General features: G+C 34.7%; 1 protein-coding gene across 12 annotated transcripts in view; it reads right to left on the reverse strand.

Annotated features, from left to right (window-relative positions):
* NFIB (nuclear factor I B) overlaps positions 1 to 22,125 on the reverse strand; it is a 234,496-nt gene that overhangs the window by 3,133 nt on the left and 209,238 nt on the right. For 8 of the 12 annotated variants that reach the window (XM_003260429.4, XM_030815159.1, XM_030815143.1 and 5 more), the window contains 2 exons: positions 17,484 to 17,572; positions 1 to 3,339 (listed from right to left, as the gene is read on the reverse strand). The exon at positions 1 to 3,339 is cut by the window's left edge and continues 3,132 nt beyond it. In XM_003260429.4, coding sequence (XP_003260477.1) covers positions 3,210 to 3,339; positions 17,484 to 17,572 — 219 coding nt within the window. In that variant the 3' untranslated portion in view covers positions 1 to 3,209. The remainder of the gene's footprint in view (positions 3,340 to 17,483; positions 17,573 to 22,125) is intronic. The other 4 variants (XM_003260428.4, XM_030815365.1, XM_030815228.1 and 1 more) reach the window with 2 other exon arrangements.

Raw genomic sequence — 22,125 nt, forward strand, 5'->3', positions numbered from 1 at the left:
AGTCTGCCTTTAAAACATACTGTGTGTCCTGTGAGGTTCATTTGTTCACCTAATAGGTCAAAGATACATGAAGAGCTTGGCTGAGATGATCTGTTTGCTACCAGGGCAAGTATCACAGAAATGATTGGACTTTTGAACTTGCACTGCTAGGAGCCCACTGTGCTGTTCGGCATTTGGGCTATCAAACTGAATGGGCTAATCAAACACAATTCTCCAGCCCATAAGCATTGTTCTAAAGTATTCATCATTAAATGATATGCTGTGAGAACAATTGACAGTTTATTTTATTAGGCCATGGCCTAGGGGAAGGGGGCCAGGGGACTCCTTAAGACAGCCTACCATGTGTCGCTAATTCTGAAAGATTTTCCTTCTAGTAATGAATACACTCAATGGGACTGGGGGGTGAGGGAAGGGCAAAATAAGACCAGCCTCCATTCAGCCTCTAGCCCTCAGGGGAAACGAAATCAAATATATAGTTAAGGTACCATTCCTTAAAAAAATCCCATCAGCATCTAATGGGTTTAATTCATCCACAGGAAGATTAATTGCTTAAAATTCTGTATTTCCCTTCTGCTCTGGTTCTCAGTTTTAAAAGGGGAGGTAAAATGAAAACAGGATTTACTTTTTTGTTCCTTAAAAATTGAACTTTGATTTTAATCTATCAGTCCAAATACATTCAACAATAGCAACCCTCTGTTCAATCTTCTGGATATTAAAAAAAATCCAAGTGCACTGCCATCCATTTGAAGTAGTAAGTCACAGGTAAATCATATCCTATCATTAATGAAATGAAATGGGGACGGAAAGTGGCGGAAAAGGACTACGGGAGATCCTCCAACAGGTCTAATGTGTTTTCTAGGAGAAAGAATATTCGTGTGTTAAACTCTCAAAAGTGTTAAACATCCAACATCCCCTAGGTGGACATTTCAACAAATATTTTTGCCAAATATGAGACAGGCTCACTCTCCACTGTGGATCCGGAACTTTCAAGAAAAACTATCACCAAGCCAAGTCTGCCTTTTTAAGCCAAGTCTGCCTCCAGGAGAATTTGTTGTGTTTGCTTGTTCTTACTATTGTGTTGTTATGAAAACCAGTAATGAGTTCAGCTTGCACCCCAGGTGGGAAGTTAGAGAGGGGAACCTGTGTAAGTTGAAGTTTGTCACAGTAGGCAGAACAGTCGCTTTGCAGCCCAGGCCCATCTCAGGGTGCACTGCTTCACAGCTACACTGTAAAGTGTTAAAAATCCTCCCACCCACCCCAGAATATATATATATGTATATTAAAAAAAATCCCCTGTCCATCTCTCAGTACACAAAAGGACCTCATCACACTGCAAAAATAGCAGTACCCACTTTGGTCAATTAAAACAAACAAACAAACAAAAAAGCATACGTTTTTTTTTTAAATCTGTGTACTTACCTATAATAACCAATACAGCTAAAAGCACTACCTACATAGGCAAAACTTGGTATTGCATAATTCGTATAAATTTGAAACCCCTCCCCCCCAAATATTAATTGGAAGATGAAAAACATGAAAGGTTAATAGAAAAAAACACCAAAATACTGAAAATATTGCTGGTCGATTACAATTTTTAAGCGGCAACTATACACAGCCATGATATGCTTTATAAATGTGAGATAAAGGTATAACTGTCTAAAAAATCCATGATGTCACACATTTTTCTTCGTCTGGAGTACAAAATATTTTGTCATAAAAATGGTAAAGATTTAAAATGATAATAAATGCAGCAAAACAAGTGTAGTGATGTCACTTTGTTGTATTTTTTGTTTTTTTTTTTTTGTTTTTTGTTTTTTAGATTTCAAGGCAAGGCACGTAATGTGGACATTATATCTTCGTGCAAATTAGGATTACTGGAAAGAGTATTTTTAATTAAAATTTTAAGAGACATAGAGGCAAAATGTGTCTGCCCATGCACACTATGGATCTGTCAATACAAGAAATTTGTTGAACAAGGCTAATATCTGAAAGCACCATGCAAGTTTTCAGCACCCTGATCACATTTGTTTTCTCAAGAGTGCGTTTTTGTATCCTACACCCTGGCGTTCCCAGTTTGTAAACTGTAAGCTTTACCCTTGTGACATGGATTTGCCTGCCTCTTTGTCTCTATAATGCAGATTTTATAGAACCTTTTGTACACCCTATGGGTTCTTGATGCAACCAGTAATTTTAAATAAATAAATTCTACCTCCAAGGAGGCTGCAGCTAAACCAACATAAGTGCTGTGTTTTCATTAATTTTATTTTTCTCAAGCACATGATTTGTCTTGATTTAATGCCTTTTTTAATGCCCTCAAAAACTGAGGGGAAAATAAATTCGTTCAAAATTATTTTAAATTCTTTTTAATCCCCTCAATTTAGAGTCCAAGGGCTGAAGGACTTATAATCATGATTCCCCTTTAGATATAAATTTATAAATTGCACTTGCCTCTGTTAAGTGTTTCTTTTGTGGGGAAAATATTATATTAATTTTTACTGTTGCATGCAGAGATAACACTTCACCTACATAGAGGCATTTCTTCCATAGAGGCTTTGTGTTCAAACTGTTTTTTTCCTTTTTTCTTTTTTACCTTTTTTTTTCATTTTTTCTTTTTTTAAGATTTCAAACTGGGTTACACACTGGAAAAGGCTGGGTTAAGGGCCAAAATTTAATAAATCTGTACTGATAACTAAAGGCTACAGAGATTTTATATATTTTTTTTAACTTTTAGAAATCAGAGTGCTTATAAAATGGCTGGCTCATGGCTCTGTCACCCAGCACCTCTGACGCCGCCTCCTAGCCTTCGTTGGTGAGATAACCAGGAATCGTGATTCCATGCGTAAACAACAAGAATACTAAACCAATAAAACTAGCTTATCATGCAAATATTAAGGCATCTAGAAAGTCAGTTAAAATATATTGTCATAGAGACAGAACATCTATTTCCCAGCGGACTTCATGTAACAAAGGCTACGTTGCAGGGGCTGCGATCTACCATCAGTGAAATATCATCGACCCTTTTTATGTCATTACAGTTTCAACCTTAAGGGAATTAGTGATTGTAAGTGCTGCAATTGCTGGTCTATTATCTTCTTTCTTCAGTTTCTTTCCTTTCTCCCTTTGTTTTGTTTTGTCCAGTCTTCCTCTTTTCCTTTTTTTATTAAAAAAAAAAAAATTCTTAAACTATTGTTGTTGTATTTCTTTTTCCCTCAGTTGCTTGTTTCTGCTTGAAGGAAAGGTTCTCCAATTATGTTCAAACCGTAATTTTGGACATTTGCCGGTAAGATGGGTGTCCTATTTGACACTTGGAAAGGAACCAAGCTAGCCCAGGTACCAGGACTGTTGAGAGGAGAGGGGCAGCAGGGAGGGAAGAAAAAAGAAAAAAACACAATGTTAAAATCTACAACAATATGAGAAATATAAATTCCAGATGCATCAAATTATTACTATCCCTATATTCAAAATTACAGTCTAATATGAGATAAATGTGCCAAATTATACATATTACACCTATCTACACTCTATAGTCTATTTTTTAAATGAAAATTAAGACTAAAGTGAGGCAGAAAAATCCAGAGTAAGATATAGAAACAATTATTGAATTCTAACCGATTGAGGATATTCTTTCTAAAATATTTTACATTATTCAATATAAATGCAATATGATTCTTTTTTGTACAGGAAAAAAAAAAGGAAAAAGAAAAGCAGCGATCTGTTGGTACCAATATACTTTGCCAGTTACATTCTAATCTTATTTTACCTTTAATTCACAAGCAATTCAGTGGTCAGATGGGTTTCAATTTCTTACCTGCCTATTGGGTTGAATAAAATTGAAAAGTACAGTGAAAGATATTTCTTTTCTCCTTACAACAGGAAAAAAAACTACATGTTTAAGGTAGGCCCATGCATAATATGCAATTTAAAATGCCCAATTATCAAACATATCTTAATCAGAGTTTTTTAGTAAAGACCGAACAAATAAGAATCATAGAACCAAAATGGAACACAGCTTTTTTTGTTCTCTACAGAATACCCATTGTGAGGAAAAACATTTACAGGAGGCCACAAAGGTCTCTGTTTGCACTGATTAGTTCTATAGCTCTCCAGCGGTTTTCTTATCCTAACCCTCTTTAACTTACTTTTAGAGAGAGCCAGAGCTTTTCCTTCCAATTCATGGTTCCCTACATTGGCTTGCAACAGAAGCCTGAGCATTCCCTGCTCCTCCCCATCAGTAATGATACCACATTTGAGCTGCTCTGCACGTGAGGAGTTTGGAGGGATAGATGGCGGGTTGGGGGGTGGGGGTGTTGGAGGCAGTAAATGATAAGATTCCTGCCTTACTCTCATCAGTTCAACTTTTGCCTATGCTGAATTACGGGCTGTTAAAAAAAAAAAAAAAAAAAAAAAAAAAAAAAAAAAAAAAGACTGGAAAACAATTCTCTAATTGCTACTGGCATAATCTCCCCTTAAAAAGTATCATATGGAGGATAAAAAAACATCAGATCTACAGATCATGAAACAACTCTACAGCACACATTTTGGGTACACTTAATCTAATGTATTGCCTGTTCCAACACTCAGCTCCCAATGAATGTCAGTTAAGTAACAGCTGCATAAATAATCATGAACCAAGAAAACATCAAACTGACAATTCAGTACTCATATTAGTCATGGCCTAGCATGGAAACATACTTTCGATGTTTTAAATTTCATTGAATAACCTTTGCTTTACTTTTGAAACCACGAAGTGAGATGGGCACTACTGTTGTAGCTATCAATCTAGATATGCTCATTTGTTCATATTTGAATTCCAAAAGTACAAAAACCTTTACGGAATATCAACCTAAAGGAACAATTCTGAATTTTTTTAAAAACTTGATACATACTGTTTTTACTCTGGTGATACCTCCATACAAAATGTTGCTTGTTGCTACACATACGTATTTCTGAGTTAACATTTCAAAAAAATATCACAACGACCGTTTGTGCTCAAGGGATTTTATAATTAGACTACAAACTCAATGACAGCAAAGTCCATCTCTAGTAAAGTACCTAGCACATGGAAGATGCTCAATACCTTTTTAGACAAATCAATTAATTGTTTCAAATCACATCCAGCTATATATTTTTAAAAGCTGTCACCCAAGATTACATACACTCATGAACATGTTGTGATTTGATCCCCTATAAAAAGAAAATAGGTATCTCTGAATTCAAAATTAGATCTACTTAGCATTAACAAAAATTGATTAAGCAGGAATAATCACATTCAAACTAAAAAGATACGTCCTCACAATCTGATGAAAATCATAACTCTTAAGAATACTTGTTATTGAAACTTTTACTAAGCAGCTTAACTGTTTCCACATATTTCTCTTCCCACACACATCTTCAACAATTATTTTTGTGCTTTGCACCATTGATTGGGAACAATGTTACATAATGAATCATGAAACTTATTTTACCCTCAACTGTGTTTCCACTGCACTTTGTACATGGTCCTGTTACAGCATTTATTACTTCACAAATATCTCTATCTGGGATTATCTTACTAACTGAAAGGTGAGCTTCATAGAGAAAATGACCTAGTCACATCTATCTTGATAGAGTCTGAGCATAGCTGGTGCTATTTCTTAACAAATAAAATAAATTACAAAAATGGGTATACATTATTTTTAACCTGAAGTAAGAAGCATGCACCAAAAGCAAAAGGGCTAGGTAAAACAGATAGTCCTTGACAGTAAAATACAATGTCAACAAGCAGCAAATTGCTTTGCAAAATTAACAAGAGTGCCAAATTAAGTGAGCTCAAGAAAGTCATTTGGAGATTGCATGCTTTAGGGATATAAAGTATATTTTAAGAATTGAAAATAGATGTGGCTCCTTACATGGACAAGTCTACCAACTAATGGCAGAAAATTCAGGGTTTATTTTGCAATAGCTCTCTTACTTAGTTCTTTAGAAGACACATATGTCATTATTCTTTGGAAAATGTTCAATAAAAATAAATTGATGCTAGAAACTAACAGGACTCTTGCTGCAGAATGCCTACCAAATTTGATTTAAATGTTTATTTAAATCTTTCAAACCGCCCATCCTACATTATGACCATATCAAAACTGCAGAGTGCAATAGATTTGTCAATACTGTTTATGAACCTTTGGGGGGAAATAAATCTCAAACATTAACACTATGCAGACCCCATATATGAGTTTTACAAGTCTCTTATTGCCAATTTGTAGGTTAAGTTCAGAACTATAAGGCACAGACATTTTTTAGAGCTATTTTTGGTAGTCCTGTTGAAAAAAAAAAACTTGATAAAACTAATTCAATGACTGAGATAACAATGTAAATAAATATATTTAATCAAAGTAATATAGATTATTTAATTTCAAAAATACAACGTCTAAAATTGCATACTTATTCAGGTAAAAATGTAATAGTGCTTTTTATACATCTAACTCTCTACATAAAAATCAATAATCACATGTATAGATAAAATAAACACACAAAAACAAATCAGTTACATGTAAAATGCTTAACGGTTTTAATTCATAGTGAGAATTACTATACGGATAATCTTATGTTCATTCCAACTATCTGTATTCCAATAAAAGAAATGAGAATATAACTGAAAGGATTTCAAAATATTCAAGCTCAAATTCAGCTACTTCAGCAATATATCTTTATAAGTGTGCATTTCCTTTGTTTTTATAAAATTTTTCATTACCAAATCACATTTGTTTAGGCAAAGAGAAGATCAGCATAGCTGAAAGTTGAAAGCACATCTTTAGAAAATATAAACTAGATATAACCATTTAAAAAAGAAAAGATATAATTACTTTGCAAAAAAATCAAGCAGAAAAAAGACAAAAGAATTTGATAGTACCTTAACACAAAGTACAACTCATCCTAATGACTATTACTATGCATATAATGAGATAGTTCATTATAAAATAAATACATAAGAGCTAAATCGAAATTCCAAAAATAAAATATTTGATATCATGGATACTATTTTCTTGCTATTTTGACCAAATGTATGACATGGCTCCCCCCAAAAGGGAAGAAGCAAATGAATTATTTTGAGCTTAAGATGCATTACTGGTGATGGTCCTGCTTCATTTTGTTATTGGTAAGACTACCTCTGAAGTACTGTATTTCTTCTAGGTAGCACTCTGCAAGAAAACCTAACTTTACGGCATTTACTTATTGAAGAAACTCACCAAATTATGTCATTGCAGAACAGCTAAAGGTAGACAGGGAAGATATAGCAGTTGATGTGGAAAGGAATATAGACCTCTCAAGCATGCTTCGGGTTGAAGGAATAGCACAAAGGCAAAACTTCCAGACGATAGCCATGTTGAGGACTTACTATAAGCATGGTACCATCTTTGGTGTTTTACATATGCAACACCACTTAATTTTCTCAGTGAGCTCATGAGATGGCCATCATTATCTCTGTTTCACATATGAGGAAACCGAGGCAAGTTAAGTTCCTTGCCCAAAGTCTCCCACTTAGCCCTCAGTTACGACTCAGATCTGTTTGATTTCCCTGGCCATTTCGCTATATTATATTGCCTCCATAGGAAGCCCGATGACTTAACATAAGAAAGAACTTTTGAACAGAGTGGTCTGAAGGCAAAATTAATTGGCTTCAGGAGACAGTGAACTTTCCATGCACCACACAAGCTGGATTTTAACCTAGCTAATGCTGCAGAAGAGACTAGTGCACAGAATATGTAGCTGGTCTAAGTGGCCAAATGATCTGAAATTCTACGTATTCATCTCCTCTGAAACAAATCTAGTTGAAGTTCTACTAGGGTGAGTTCTACAGCATGAGGATTAAGGGGGAAGAAGATACCCACTTCTTCCTTTTAAAAAGATGCACTATTTCTATATGTCTTATCCTGGATAAACTGGGCAAAATAGTTCATCTTTGCATCTACCTACAAAGAGTAAAGAGCTATACCTTTCAATGAAAGAAAGGGAGAAATTGCTCTGGGCAGCCATACCAACATTTTCTGGTTATGTTTTTTTAAAATTATGCATTATGTGAGTGTGTCTTCTAGGCCAAAAAGAATTAGGCCCTTACCTTTCAGCTCACTAACACCTAGGAACCAGAGGTTGCCACATAAGCATGTAGGAAGCCATTACATTGAGCCAGAAACCAAACAAAGTCAAAGACTTTACATCACCTATTAGCTGGAGGTGATTAAAACAATAAGAGCTATTTTAAGAATGGCAAAAATCATTTATTACTAGCCTGTGTGTATTTGATAATGGATGAGATAACACACTAGTTAAACAGTTTATAAAATGTTTAAGTATCCAGTATATGAATATTTTTCAGGGGAATAATAGTATTGTCCATTTAGAATTTATATACTGGTTTAATCATGAGAAAATACCATATTTACTTAAAAGACAGTAAATACTCTTTCAAAAAGCTTAAAAAATATTACAGGAATAAAGCACAAAGAGTTGTACATATTAATACATACCTCAACTGTACCAGTAGCCACATTATTTATAGATGGCAATAAAAATGAGCAATGGCCCAGAAAGCATGGGGAATAAATAAAATAAGTATTTTAATTTAAAAGAAGCATTTGCCTTTAGTTCCTTTGCAACAGTTCCTGATCTCCCCAAGATGGAAAGGTTTTTACTTCCTTGGCTAAACACTAATTTTATTGGCAAAATATTAAAACACAAGTATTAGCATTTCTTGTAAAATGCACAATAAACAATTTTCCTTATTAATTGCTGAAAACCTGTTGGGAAAACTATGCTGCCCTGGGTTGTACATGGGTGCATTTGGACTGGCTGCTTACTTCAATATAACACAAAGGCTGCAGATTACGTCTTGTGAAAAAAATGCTCACTCAGACCAGTAGAAGGAATAAACACTTAAGTTGAATCTGTTTATGTATTAGAACAAAGAAAATAGTACTTGATAAATATACTAGTTGCTAGCACTTATATAATGTGTATTATTTGCCAGGTACTGTTCTACATGCTTGACCTACCTTAAAACTTTTAATCCTCATAACAAATCTATGAGAAAGGACCATTATTATCCTGATTTTACAGATGAGGCAACTGAAGCTAGGAAGTTAAGTGTCTTGCCCAACTCATGTTGCTATTAAATTGTAGAAGGCAGGATTTGAATTTGAGCAATGTCATTCTAGGATCTGTATTTCTACCCACTAAACTTTTCTCATCTCCCCTTCTTGTGAAGCATAGTTTACTTTTTTCACTGGACTAGAAGTTATATTACCACTGAATTATACAAGAGACTTTGTGAATTAAGGTTCATATCACAATGAAATTCCTGTGGAAGTATAACTCTTGAGCCCAAAATTCAGCACAAATAACTGTGCTTTATTTCTCCAATTCCAGTTGCTTTTCAGCTGAATGCAGTATTTGCTTTTGTCTTACATATGTGCAGATGTGCTGTATGTCAATAATTTGTTGAGTTCCACTTCAGATGAGGCTAGCCTGGAAGTGAAATACACAAAGTGCTTTACACCGGTCTTGGGTTTCTTCTATTTATTTTCACCATTTTTAGGGATCATTATTGCCATCTGAATGATCCTATTTGCATGCAAGATGATTCCTAATGATTATTACTACTTGTAATAATCTGTATCAGAAAGCTCCCTGGCTAGCTCTTACCTGAACTGCAAAGTACTCTTGTGGGCTCTCTGGGAAATACCAAATATCAAAAACTGCAGGTGGCTCATGGAATTATTCTAACTGCAAGCAATAGGACTTCACAGTAATGAAAGAGAAATGTATTTGTTTCTTAACTAAGTAGGTAAATAGCTTTCTTTATTGCTACTCCTTGGGGACCAACGGTTTTGGAAATAGCATATCAAAATGGTAGCCCATCAAACCTCGGTAATTTATATTCAATTGATTCAGAAGTTTTTTGTTCTTCGGGCACAGTAGATTGAATGTTAACTTTACCATGCGTGAGTGCTAGCACTTTCTAAGTAAAATAATAGCATCTACCATTGAAATATTTTATCTAATAAAGAGCATAGGGCAAGAAAAAGCCACTCCATATGGGAGCACTGCCACTAAATATTAAATGTGCTCCTTACAATTACTGCACTCTTTTAGTAAAAAACTCTTACATAATCCTTGAAGACTTCAATATGGCAACCTACACGTAAATAAAAACTTCCTTAAAATGTTCGGTTTAAACATAAATAAGAAAAAAGCACTTCCTCAATAGGCCAAATTAAGGACCTGTAAGAAAAATTGTGTTCGATCTTTTTCAAATTTTAGAACTGAAAACGAAAGATGAAAAATTATTATGAAGATGACTAATTATAAATAAATTACAGTACACACATGCGTACATATATAAGAACTCAGGTAGCTGTGGGAGGTTTTAGCCAATTAAAAAATACAGAATTATCAGGCTCAGAGTAATTATTTTATCTCCTCCCACAGACCACAGCACAGTGGAGAAGCCCACATGTTGATTTCCAGCCTCTTTCTGTCTGTATTCCTCTCTACCCTGGGCTCCTTTTCAATGCTATTGTTAAAAGTGGTACTGCTCCTCTTATTTGCATATGTGACGCTTTAACAGCAGATAAAATTCTCTACAAAAATGGTGCTTCAAAATAGTGCCTTTCACTAGAGAAAATCACCCAAGGCATACTAAATCAAACAGAAATGTTAAGTTTTATACAAAGCAAAAAGAGATTCTTTTATAAATGATTTTCATTTAAAAGCAAAAATTAGCATTATTTGCACAATTTTACCTCTTAAAGATGAAATTTATTTGTATCAGAATGCTGAAGCATAAAATTACAAATGATTAAAGAACTGAACACATTTTAATATCATGCTTGCTACTCTGTTCACAAGGGCAAAAGATCTTACATGGGCAAAAGATCTTCCTGTGTGTGAAACAAAGTGAGCAAGAGAGAATAACTGTAACTTTCTGCAATTTCTGAATATTCAAAATTCGTGTTCTTCAATGACTTGACCTTAGGATTTTGCCATTTCTTTTATCATTTATTATGTTTATTATTATATTTATTGATTCACAGGCTTTGTTATTTAAGTAAATATGACTAAAAAAATCATCATATCCCTACTAACAGCACTAGCAAAAATGAGAACCAAAAAGGTAAGCTAATAAATGGTGCACTGGCTGTCGAGGGAACTGATTTCTTACGGACAAAATACATCTGTAAATATGGCACTTTACATAAAACATATTCAAATAAAGTAGGGGTTTAATATACTTCCTTTCACTACAAAGGGTTAATCAGCAAGGTTTACATTTGGGAATTTTCAGAATCACGCTCCTCCCTCTCCAGTAGCGCTGCCAAAAATCATCTGACAGGAAACGTAAGATTAAGTTTGTCCTACCTAAGCGAACAAAGAGTGCTCTGAACAGGCCACCGGTTTACTGCAGGGCGGGAACTTTTCTAATCCTGCTGGAATCTGCAGTCCTGCTCAGAAAATATCACGGAAAAAAGTTGTTTTCTTTCCTCTAACATCTTGTCTCAGGATCATCTCATTTTGGTCACACTGCAGATCCTGCTGCTTCTCCCATAAAGGTTAACTTAAAGCTCCAAACATAATCATGTGGAAAATGGACATTATTGATTCCTATGGTCCATTGTTCCCCCATCCTAAGTCCCTGAAGTTCAAGTTCAATCTGGAATTACATCATGTCTGGTTTCTCCTGGTTACCAGACGGCTTGAGACGTGACCACAGCTACAGAAAAAACAAACAGCCTTCTTCACGCTTCGGCTCCCCTATCGATTCAAACGTAAACTTTTTTTCTTTCTCTCAAGTATGCTTCAAGTATGGAGCATGGTTAATTTAGAGATTAAGTTCCAAATTAGATTATCTAATGGCATCTTAATGGATTGCTGACCCATTTCCTGTGGGATGGCAGCATGCAAGTCTGGCTGGAATACAATTAATTTCTTAGGAAGTGTTCTGAAGAGTTTGCCTAGATAAAAAAGGAAACATCGTGTTGTACAAATCTTTCTTTATAAATGGAGAAAGTTAGGCAAAACTACGACAAACCCCGACATATTATTCAAAAGCCAGACCACAGATGTTGTGCGTCTGTGAAAACCGTATGAAGATAATTTTTAAGAATGGTAATGTTTTTATTTTTGATTTCATAACAGGTGCAAATAATTCTGATGAGAATAGAGTAATTCCTTTAAAAAGAATATTCAAATACAAAGACAAAAGTAGTTAGCGGCCCCTTTACCAAACAATGATCATGTGAAATTTTGGTTTTTGCAATTCTCCACCTTGAACCAAAGATTCTTCCATTCATCTACCATATCAGCATTTCTATCATAGTCCCAGAGTGGTGCTAGGGGCCCAGAATGGTGTATAAAAAGTTGAGGATTTGAACACACTTTAGAGCTGACAGCTGAAAAGGAAACTCAGCACTCGGAGAATAAAGCTCCCCCCAGGAACTCCAGGAACAACCCAGCTGTTGTACTGTAGTTATGTGTCAAGATAACAAACTGAGAGCAGGAAATGCTAACCTAGTGAATTCGCAGGGATGGTCTAAGTGTAATGTTGAAATAAAAGTTAACTCTTAATATTACCTAAGGACATACTGCCCTTATCATACATATGCCACATATATGTGGAGATATACACACGCACTACATACACACACACATATAGATGCATACACACACAAACACATATATGTAATACAAACATATGGTTTGCAACCCATTATTGAAAGTTATTTTTTGTTTAAATATTCATTCTTTTGAGAGCATACATTTTACAAGAAAATGTTATGAACAAAGCAAGGAAAATGGCTGAGGTGAGTGTTATGCAAATTAAGTTACATGGATAAAATGAGAGCTATTACCCCCTCACACTTTTTTTTTCTTTTTTTTTTTTTTGCCCTCCTTCTCCTGACCAACCAGATCCAAATAACCTTTACTGGCTGCTAAATTTCTCTTGAGAAATCAAGCAACTCTCTAGAATTGCAGTAATAAACGACAATTTCTTAGAAAAACATGTGTAAAGTAACTACAGAATGAAGTATTCAACCCATAGAAAGGAACCGCTAACACATGTAACACGGAAAATAGCTGATAAAAGTCTCTTTGGTGCCATTCAATTATGGCATCCACAGAAACACAAAAATCCTTCCAATTATTTTAGTAAAATCTTCATTTATTCATTATTTCAGAGGCTGAGCAAATGGTTTGTGTAAACATATCCTTCGGTAACACGCGCATGTTTATTTTAGCCATCTGAAGACTTCTTTGTTTACATAAGCCATCAGACACATACAACCACTCACTTGTGGCTTTGCGTTTTCTTGAAAGGGGTGAAGGGGGAGAAGAGAGAATGAAACAATAAATTCAGTTTCTCTTTTGCATAAAGCACTCCCTCTAATGTTTTAAAATAGCTTATGTTTATATTACTCTTGGATTGTCCTTCGGCTTTCTTTTTCATTCAATTATATTGATCTTTCATATCTGATAGTACAGGCTATATTCTATCACTTTAAGAAAGCCAGCCAGTCAGGGAGTAACTGCTGTATATGTTTATGTCCACATAACTTACATATGCAACAAGGTAATTTGCCCACATGAGACAAGGCACAAACACAACAGTACCTACCTTAAGCAGTTCATCACCTATCATCCTCCTAAGATCTTGAGCCCATCCAGACTATACTAGAAGTGAGCCCTTCACCAAACCAGTATTTTACTCCGGGTTAACTGCAGTTCCTGACCTTGAACTTAGGCAGAAAAATGGACTCTCTCAAGGTGCAAGCAACTCCTTTACACATATGCGTGTGCACACACACACACACACACAGTTCACAAAACAGTTCACAAAATTTTAAGGTCAAAACAACAAAACACCTTCAGGGTTGTAACCTAATAAGGCTGTGAAAACTTTCCCAAAGAGTCAGCTTTGGTTCCTAAGGGAATGCTTAAGCCTTGGGGTTGGGGGTGGATGGAGGAAATCTTCCAGCTTTGACTATACTTGCACAGCTCCCTTGGCACTGCCATTTTCAGTTCTGACAAGAGCTGCATTTGACATGGAAACACCTCAACAGGGCAATTAGTATAAAGCAGAAAAGAGGGTGACCATGGAAAAGTGATTGCACAAAGAAAGTAATGACAACAAACAACAATCAATCAAAATAAAGCAAAACCAAAACACCCATTTTGCTTTGTCCTTTTCTACTACTAGTCTCCAGGGATTGCCTTTTGTTAAAAGGCAACTACCACAACAAAAATAACCTGTGATATTTTATTTATTCCATCGTGACAAAGGCAAATGATTTAATTCTTTGGATGAATAGACCTATATTTCTTAAATATTTTCAACTTACTCAGATGATTCTAAAGCTATAGCCATGCCCTGAAGATTTTAGATGTCTATTATCTGCCTTAAAAGTGCTAGCGTTACAGACATTTATGACTTTTTTTCAAAATTCTTTCAAAAAATGTTTTAAAAATAACCACAAGTCATAAACTATAAATGATGGATAAAGCTATCATGCCACAGACAAGGGCTATTTATATTATCAAATATGAACTCTGTTGTGTCCATTTTTGAAAACTGTAACAAAGCAAAGCAAACTGTGTCATTTGAATTTATTTATTCTGAACTGCATCACACCTAGATTTTAAGAACTGTGAGCACTGGATTCACCACAGCATTTAGCACAGCCCACCATAAAGATTCGATAATATCTGTTGAATGTAGAAATGTGATGGCTGCCATTATTAACTATGTGCTTTCTGAATCAGGATAGAAAGAGAAGAAACAAACCAAGATACTGGCTGGGCATGGTGGCTCATGCCTGTAATCTCAGTACTTTGGGAGGCCGAGGCGAGCAGATCACTTAAGTCAGGAGTTCCAGACCAGCCTGGCCAACATGGTGAAATCCAGTGTGTACTAAAAATACAAAAGTTAGCTGGGCGTGGAAGTGCATGCCTGTAATCCCAGCTACTCTGGTAGCTGAGGCATAAGAACCACTTGAGCCTGGGAAGCGGAGGTTGCAGTGAGACAAGATCGTGCCACTGCACTCCAGCCTGGGTGAGGAAGTGAGACTGTCTAAAAAATAAAAAAACAAAAAAAAACAAAAAAAAACAAGACACCTTTTAAAGAGCTTTTAGGATCACTAAGACCATTCTACACGCCATTACCTACTAATCAAAAGAAAAGTTACTATTTTTGAGAGGGAAGAAAAATTTTACCTAAATAAATTCTGAATTTTTTTCTGACTTACTATGACCTGAAACTGATTACCACATCAATTTTTCACCAGGAAGGGGATTTGTAACAGCAACAATACTGCCCTAAGAACTGAGTTTAATCATCAGATTCATTTCCTCCAATACATGTGTTCTGAGATTTATTGCCCACTCATCTTCTCTTTCCATGAGCTATCAATTTTTTATTTAAAAAATTACTGCGGCCAGGCGCGGTGGCTCACACCTGTAACCCCAGCACTTTGGGAGGCCGAGGCGGGCGGATCACGAGGTTAGGAGATCGAGACCATACTGGCTAACACGGTGAAACCCCATCTCTACTAAAAAATACAAAAAAATTAGCCGGGTGTGGTGGCGGGTGCCTGTAGTCCCAGCTACTGAGGAGGCTGAGGCAGGAGAATGGCGTGAACCCGGGAGGCGGAGCTTGCAGTGAGCCGAGATTGCGCCACTTCACTCCAGCCTGGGTGACAGAGCAAGACTCTGTCTCAAAAAAAAAAAAAAAAAAAAAAAATACTAATAACTAGGTAAAGTTATATTTTAAATCTCTAACAATTTACAAATATGCTTTAGAGGTCTATCCTATTTTTAGATTTAGTAAGCCAATCAATATTCCACAGAATTGGAAGTTCACACAGCTATAGGTGCATGTACAAACAGGAGTACACGTCAACTGGTTTGTAATTGGTGTAAATATGGTAAGCTTGTATGCAGACATGAGTCATTTTGTTAACTGATAGAGCAAGAAATATAAGAGAGTTATTAAATAAAATATGGAAATATTAGGTTATTAAATTCAATTAATTTTTATTAAATAACATATGGAAATATTAGGTTATTAAATTCAATTAAATTAACTTTTAAATGTATATTAATTCAGAATATTTTAATGAGATACTTTCACCTAATTTAATTAAGACTATTAATCATTAAGGCTATTTGGATAAGATGGTTACGTTGAGTTTATCTTCTTTTTATAGCATATATTGTATTATTTTCAAAAGGGAGGATGAATACAATCTTGTTAAAAAAATCACAATATGTAAAAATGTACACCTTTTAAAAGTGGACGTTATATCAATCTTCAAGAAGAAAAGTCACATGGTATTCAATTTGGTAGTGAATTAATATAAAGTCATTGTTTTTAAAAACATAATCTGAATTATTTCCTTGATTTTTATCCGAATTAAAGTGGACATTTAATTATTTTGATTCTTTAAAATCTACTCTTCAGCAGTTTCTGTGAACCAATACGGAGATGGGCAGACGATCTACAACTCTATCTGAGTATGTACCTTTCTATAGACACTTTCCATAAACGGAGGATTAACATCAGAGCAGGGTTGGAAAATTATATCGACTCTATTTGGTGAACTCCTTCTGGGATTACCTCACTCTCTTCTGCCAATTTTTATTTCTTATTACTTATGATTATACCATGAATCTAATTATTTAATTTGTCAATTTGACACAATTTGTTCTTAAATAAAATAAATAATACATAAGAAGCAGCTGACTTTGAACTACTTACTTTCTAAAGGCAATGCATGAAACAGTATCAGAACTGGTTTTGAAAATGAAGTTTTAGAATAGTTTTCTCAGCCAACCAAATAAGGTCAATCTTCCATGAATCACATCAGTATACAAACAAAAATTAAAACTTTAACAAATTCCTTCTTTAGTTACTGATTCCAACAATCTTCCTACTCCAAAATTTATGGGTGCTGTCAATAGCAGTTAAATTGACTAACCAAAATTTTTGGCTATTTTTTTTTTGCCTACAACAGGGGAAAAAAATGAACAGTGAAATGGCTTAGAATTAGCAGTAGAGAAAAGAGTTAAAATAACAAAAACCTACAATGTGAAAACCAATGCTTTATCCTCAGGTAGCTGGAAAATCTTTGCTAAAGCTGTGATTTCACTTTTCAGGTCCTAAAATCTAAATGTCACATTCCACCCCCTCCCCCACCAAAAACAGTATAAATTGTAGAAAACATTTTATAGCATTTAAAAATTCCAATGATCAGTAAGCAAGTGCTATAGTCCCAACTCAATTTGACGTTCCATTTACATAAGAAATAAAGGAGGAGGACAGGGAAAGAAGAATGGTATAGCCAAAACAACTAAATTTTTAACATATATTTTCTGTAAAGCTAGTTAAAAACAAACACTATAGCTCATGTAATTTTTAGGTGTAAGTGTAGGGTTGGAAATAATTAAAATGTTACCTTTGCCAAGTAATTCCCAATGTATCCTCACTGGTACTGGGGTATAAATGCCTGCCGTTTTGATTCATGGTCCAGTCACAAATCCTCAGCTGTCAATTGAAACCTAGCAGTCAGATATGGATCGAGCAGTACTACAGTTTTTAGTATTTAAATGAACACATGCAAACTAGTACTGTACATGGCATTAACCTTACTTTCCCAAGAGGCAACTTAAAGAAAAAAAAAAAAAAGCAAAAAAAAAAAAAATCTTATTCTTGAAAAGCAAAATTCCTAGACTCTTTTTTAGAAAAAGCTATTGCAATATGCTTCTCTATTAATTAAAGCATACAAGAGAAACAAGTGCTTAGAACATAACAATTAGCCATTATTAGAGTACAAATTGAGCTGGAATAAAAGCAAACGTTAATGTTCAATAGAGAGATATATTTTAGAAAGAAAATAAAAATGCTTTTTTTCTATGCATCACACCAAATAATCTGCACTGAATAAAATAATCAATAACTTTAAGCATGCAGTTTGCAAAACATAGAAGACATGCAGTTTAGAGGAGAAAGGCCCCTTACAAACATTCACCCTAACGTGTTTAGAAGCATCAAGGTCTTCAGTTTTAACCTTTTACTAATTTTGTTTTGCTTAAACTGGCATTGTTTAGAAAGAGTTGATAAGCATTTCTAGTTTTATTTTAAACTCAGAGTAATGGCATTTAAAATACTTTACTACATCTGAAGAAAGTGAGGAATGCACTGAATACAAGCTGAAACAAATTCTTCCCAGATCTCCGAATCATAAGCTCTGCCCTTCAGAGATTGTTCGAGTAACCCTATCCAGCTCTGCTTGGTTAACAGTTGCCCTACAGTGCTAGCAGATTTATTGAAAAGATATATTGCTTATTTTTATTCTTAAGAAAGTAAACTTATCTGGTTTGGGGGGGGAAACACAGTAGAAAATCATAGTTTTTAACCTTCAGATGGCCACACTGTAAATTAACAGCATCTTACATTGAAAAGATGACTTCTTCACAGTAATCCACTAAACCTTGTTTGCTGCTTTTCAGTGAGAATTTCCAGATGATGACTGGAACCAAAGTACCATACATTATCATACATTTAAAATTTATGATAAACTATTTTGAACATTTCTGATAATGTTATGGCCAAAAAAAATAAGCTATTAAGAATCTTTACTTTCCCTTTTAGACTCTTGAGCTTCTGCACACACTAAGTAATAGTGATTCAGGAGTTTTAGAAAGATAGTTTTTGCTCATTTTTCTATCGATCTATGAGGCTCCAAAAATACTAGCTAAAATTTCCAAACCATGTGTTTTAGTTATTTGCATATTTCAGGATTTCAAGTAAAAGTGTTTTATGATTTAAAGAACTGAAAAAAATTCCCTGCATATACATAGATAGATCAACAGATTGATAGACATGTAGATTCTGCTCAGGATATATATCATAAAGAAGTCATAAATCAGTAAATGAATTAGAAAGAAAAATAAATATTCTTTTTTTTTTTTTTGAGACAGAGTCTCACTTCATCACCCAGGCTAGAATGTAGCGGCGCCATCTCAGTTCACTGCAACCTCCACCTCCCAAGTTCAAGCAATTCTCCTGCCTCAGCTTCCCAAGTAGCTGGGATTACAGGAGTGCGCCACCATGCCTAGTTAATTTTTGTTAGTAGAGATGGGGTTTCACCATGTTGGCCAGGCTGGTCTCAAACTCCTGACCTTAAGTGACCTGCCCACCTCAGCCTCCTAAAGTGCTGGGATTACAGGTGTGAGCCACAGGTGCCTGGTCATAAATATTCTTAAAACGGACCAAAATACTCGCATGAAGGAAAAAAAAGTATACTTTGCTTTGTTTTAAATCAGATGACATATTTTCAATATTTCAAAGAAGTAAATGTGTTCAGTCTAGTGGGAAGCAATATGGCAAGATTTCTTAAAAGTTCTCAAAATGGGTTGTCTAATCAAATTTAGCGTGATGGGGCAAATTGTTTTCTGTTTTGTTTTTTTACAGTTTTCTTTTTTTTTTTTACTGTAAAAGTTTTAAAAGTACAATGAAAACAATCAAAAAACAGTTCAAGAAACTTGGCTTTGTATAACAATAATGTTAATGATTTATCACTTACTGATTCTACTCTAGTCAATGAAAATGGAAGGGTTTTGTTTAATTTTTATTTGTTTGTTTTTTGAGACAGGCTTTCCCTCTGTGGCCCATGCTGGAGTTCACTGGTACGATCATGGTTCACTGCAGCCTCAACCTCCAGGGATCAAGTGATCCTCCCACCTCAGCCTCCTGAGTAGCTGGGACTACAGGTTCGTGCCACCACGCCTGGCTAATTTAAAAAAAAAAATGGTAGAGATAAGATCTTGCTATGTTGCCCAGGCTGGTGAAAATGCTAGTTTTGAATCAAACATTTGGAAGAGGGGAGATGTATATTTAGGCATAGCACATATTAATTATGTTAATTATTAACTTCAGATTAGTATCTATGGGGCTCTCAGCTTAGGTTGGAGAAGTTTTCAGAAAAATAATATGCTTTCACAAAGCCAGGGGAATCTAAATACCACTCACTGATTGGCTTATTGTCCCACAGACAGCTGCAGGACCACATCTCCTCAGGAGGATGTGTTGTAAATGAGTTAGTTTTTTTGGTGTTAATGTTGCTAATATTTTGTTTGTTTGTTTTACCATCCCCAAAAATGTCAAGTGGGCTATCTTTGACCATATGCTGCACACTTAAAAATGAACATATTTTTGGACTTTTCTTTTCTAAAAGTAGTCTCAAAGGGGATAAACCTGACTACAGCTATTCATTATCATCTATTTAAGATATATGCAATAGAAATATTTTCTCCCAAACAGAAAAATATGCTTAAGTACATTCAAAATAAACAATAAATATATTTAGCAATAATTTAATGCCAAAGAAATTGGCAATATATTAATTAGCATTGAATTTCCTTTTAGTTACTAAAAATGTAAAATATAATAAACTTCTTTATCTGTTTAGATTGTGCACTACCATTATCAACATTTCTTGAAGTTTCTGAGGAGACACGCTATAACTTAAGCCAGGTTACTTGAGCAAGAGCCTCTCTCTTCATGTTGGTTTTTTTCAATTAATAAACCTTCTTGGTCATAAAGCATCTTGGAACTAACAAAACTCCCTGATAAAGTAAAATTTTAAAGTGATGGTATGGGTGGGGGATGCAATTAAATCATTAAAATAGAAATCACTTATTCACCAAAGATTTCCATGATAGTAATTCCTAAGAAAATCAATTTCTAATCTTATTTGACCAAGATATTCCTGACCAAGCAAATTTTGAACAGACTCTAGATATTAAAAGGTTAATACTATGTGTATTTAAGCTTCTTTTGGGGTCATGTTACATATTCTTGCCATTAGCATAATTCAGTTTTCCTAATAAAAAATAATTTTACATTAGGCTTTAAATAAGTTTAACATAAGAGGTAATAATCTTTTTTGAGTTTGGAGTGGTGATTCCTTAGTTTCTGTCCTGTGATAGAACCAGTGTTAGATAATTCAGCTGTAAATTCTTTTTTTATTTTAAAACTTTAATTTTAAGTGGCACATAAATAGATGCCCTTCATTTATATAGAATTTTTCTAAGTTCAAAGCTTTAAGAATGCTCTAAGAATTTTTCCAAGTATTTTTTATTAAGAAATAGGAAATTGCTTTTTTCTCCCAATAGTAATCAAATTTAAAACACCAAGTGCCACTCAGTTTAGAAATTTAGTCTGTTAGAATTGTCTGTTTTTATGTGGAGGTGGGGAACAATTCTTATTTTTGTAACAATATAGACTCTCAAAAAGAACTGATCATATGCATATCCTTACAAAAATGCACACTCATATAAATCATTTTAATCCTTTAATTTATATGCACGTACCAATATGAAATTCTATTGTCTAGAAAATGCCCAGAATTTCAAAACCAAACAAAAGGTGAACTAAGACAGTAAGATTATCTTCCAAAAAAGCTATCAGTAAAGGGGTAAGGTTGGAACAGTTTAAATAACTAAGGAAGATGTGAAGGTGAAGTTTTCACTGCATATGTTCTTAGGGTGGAGTTCTGTGGTCTCTGGAAGGAGAACCTTGTTCCAGGCCCAGCTCAAATCAGATTGCTTCAAAGAAAAAAAGAAAAAGGATAGGGGCCATCTGGTTCCTCTCAAATGGCTACATAAAGGGGAAACACCTAAGATTTGGATCATTATCCTTTCCTAAACTACACTCAAATAATCATGTAAGTAGCAGACAGCCATAAAGAATTAATATTGCTTGTGACTTCAGACTAATAGTCTGTTTATTCAAATGGGGGTCCTCCATTGTTATTACCAGGGTCTTTTGTTAAATGCACAGCAATTAGCTTTGGGAACAAAAGAAAGAAGGTAAGCAAAACGTTCTACTTTGCTAGACTCAGCAAACAGGCTGAGGTACTAACAGTTCCTATGATGACAACAAATCTCAATTGAACCAATAAACCATTAAACTGTGAACAGAACAATCAACACAGTAAAATGTACCTTCTCACTTTTTTTTCTTTTTAAGTTCACAATGACCCTCAGGAGAACATCTTGAAGGTATGTTTTATGTTTTCTTGTGTTTCTTCATTT

This window comes from Nomascus leucogenys, chromosome 1a (assembly GCF_006542625.1).
Source record: "Nomascus leucogenys isolate Asia chromosome 1a, Asia_NLE_v1, whole genome shotgun sequence".
NCBI classification, from domain to species: domain Eukaryota; kingdom Metazoa; phylum Chordata; class Mammalia; order Primates; family Hylobatidae; genus Nomascus; species Nomascus leucogenys.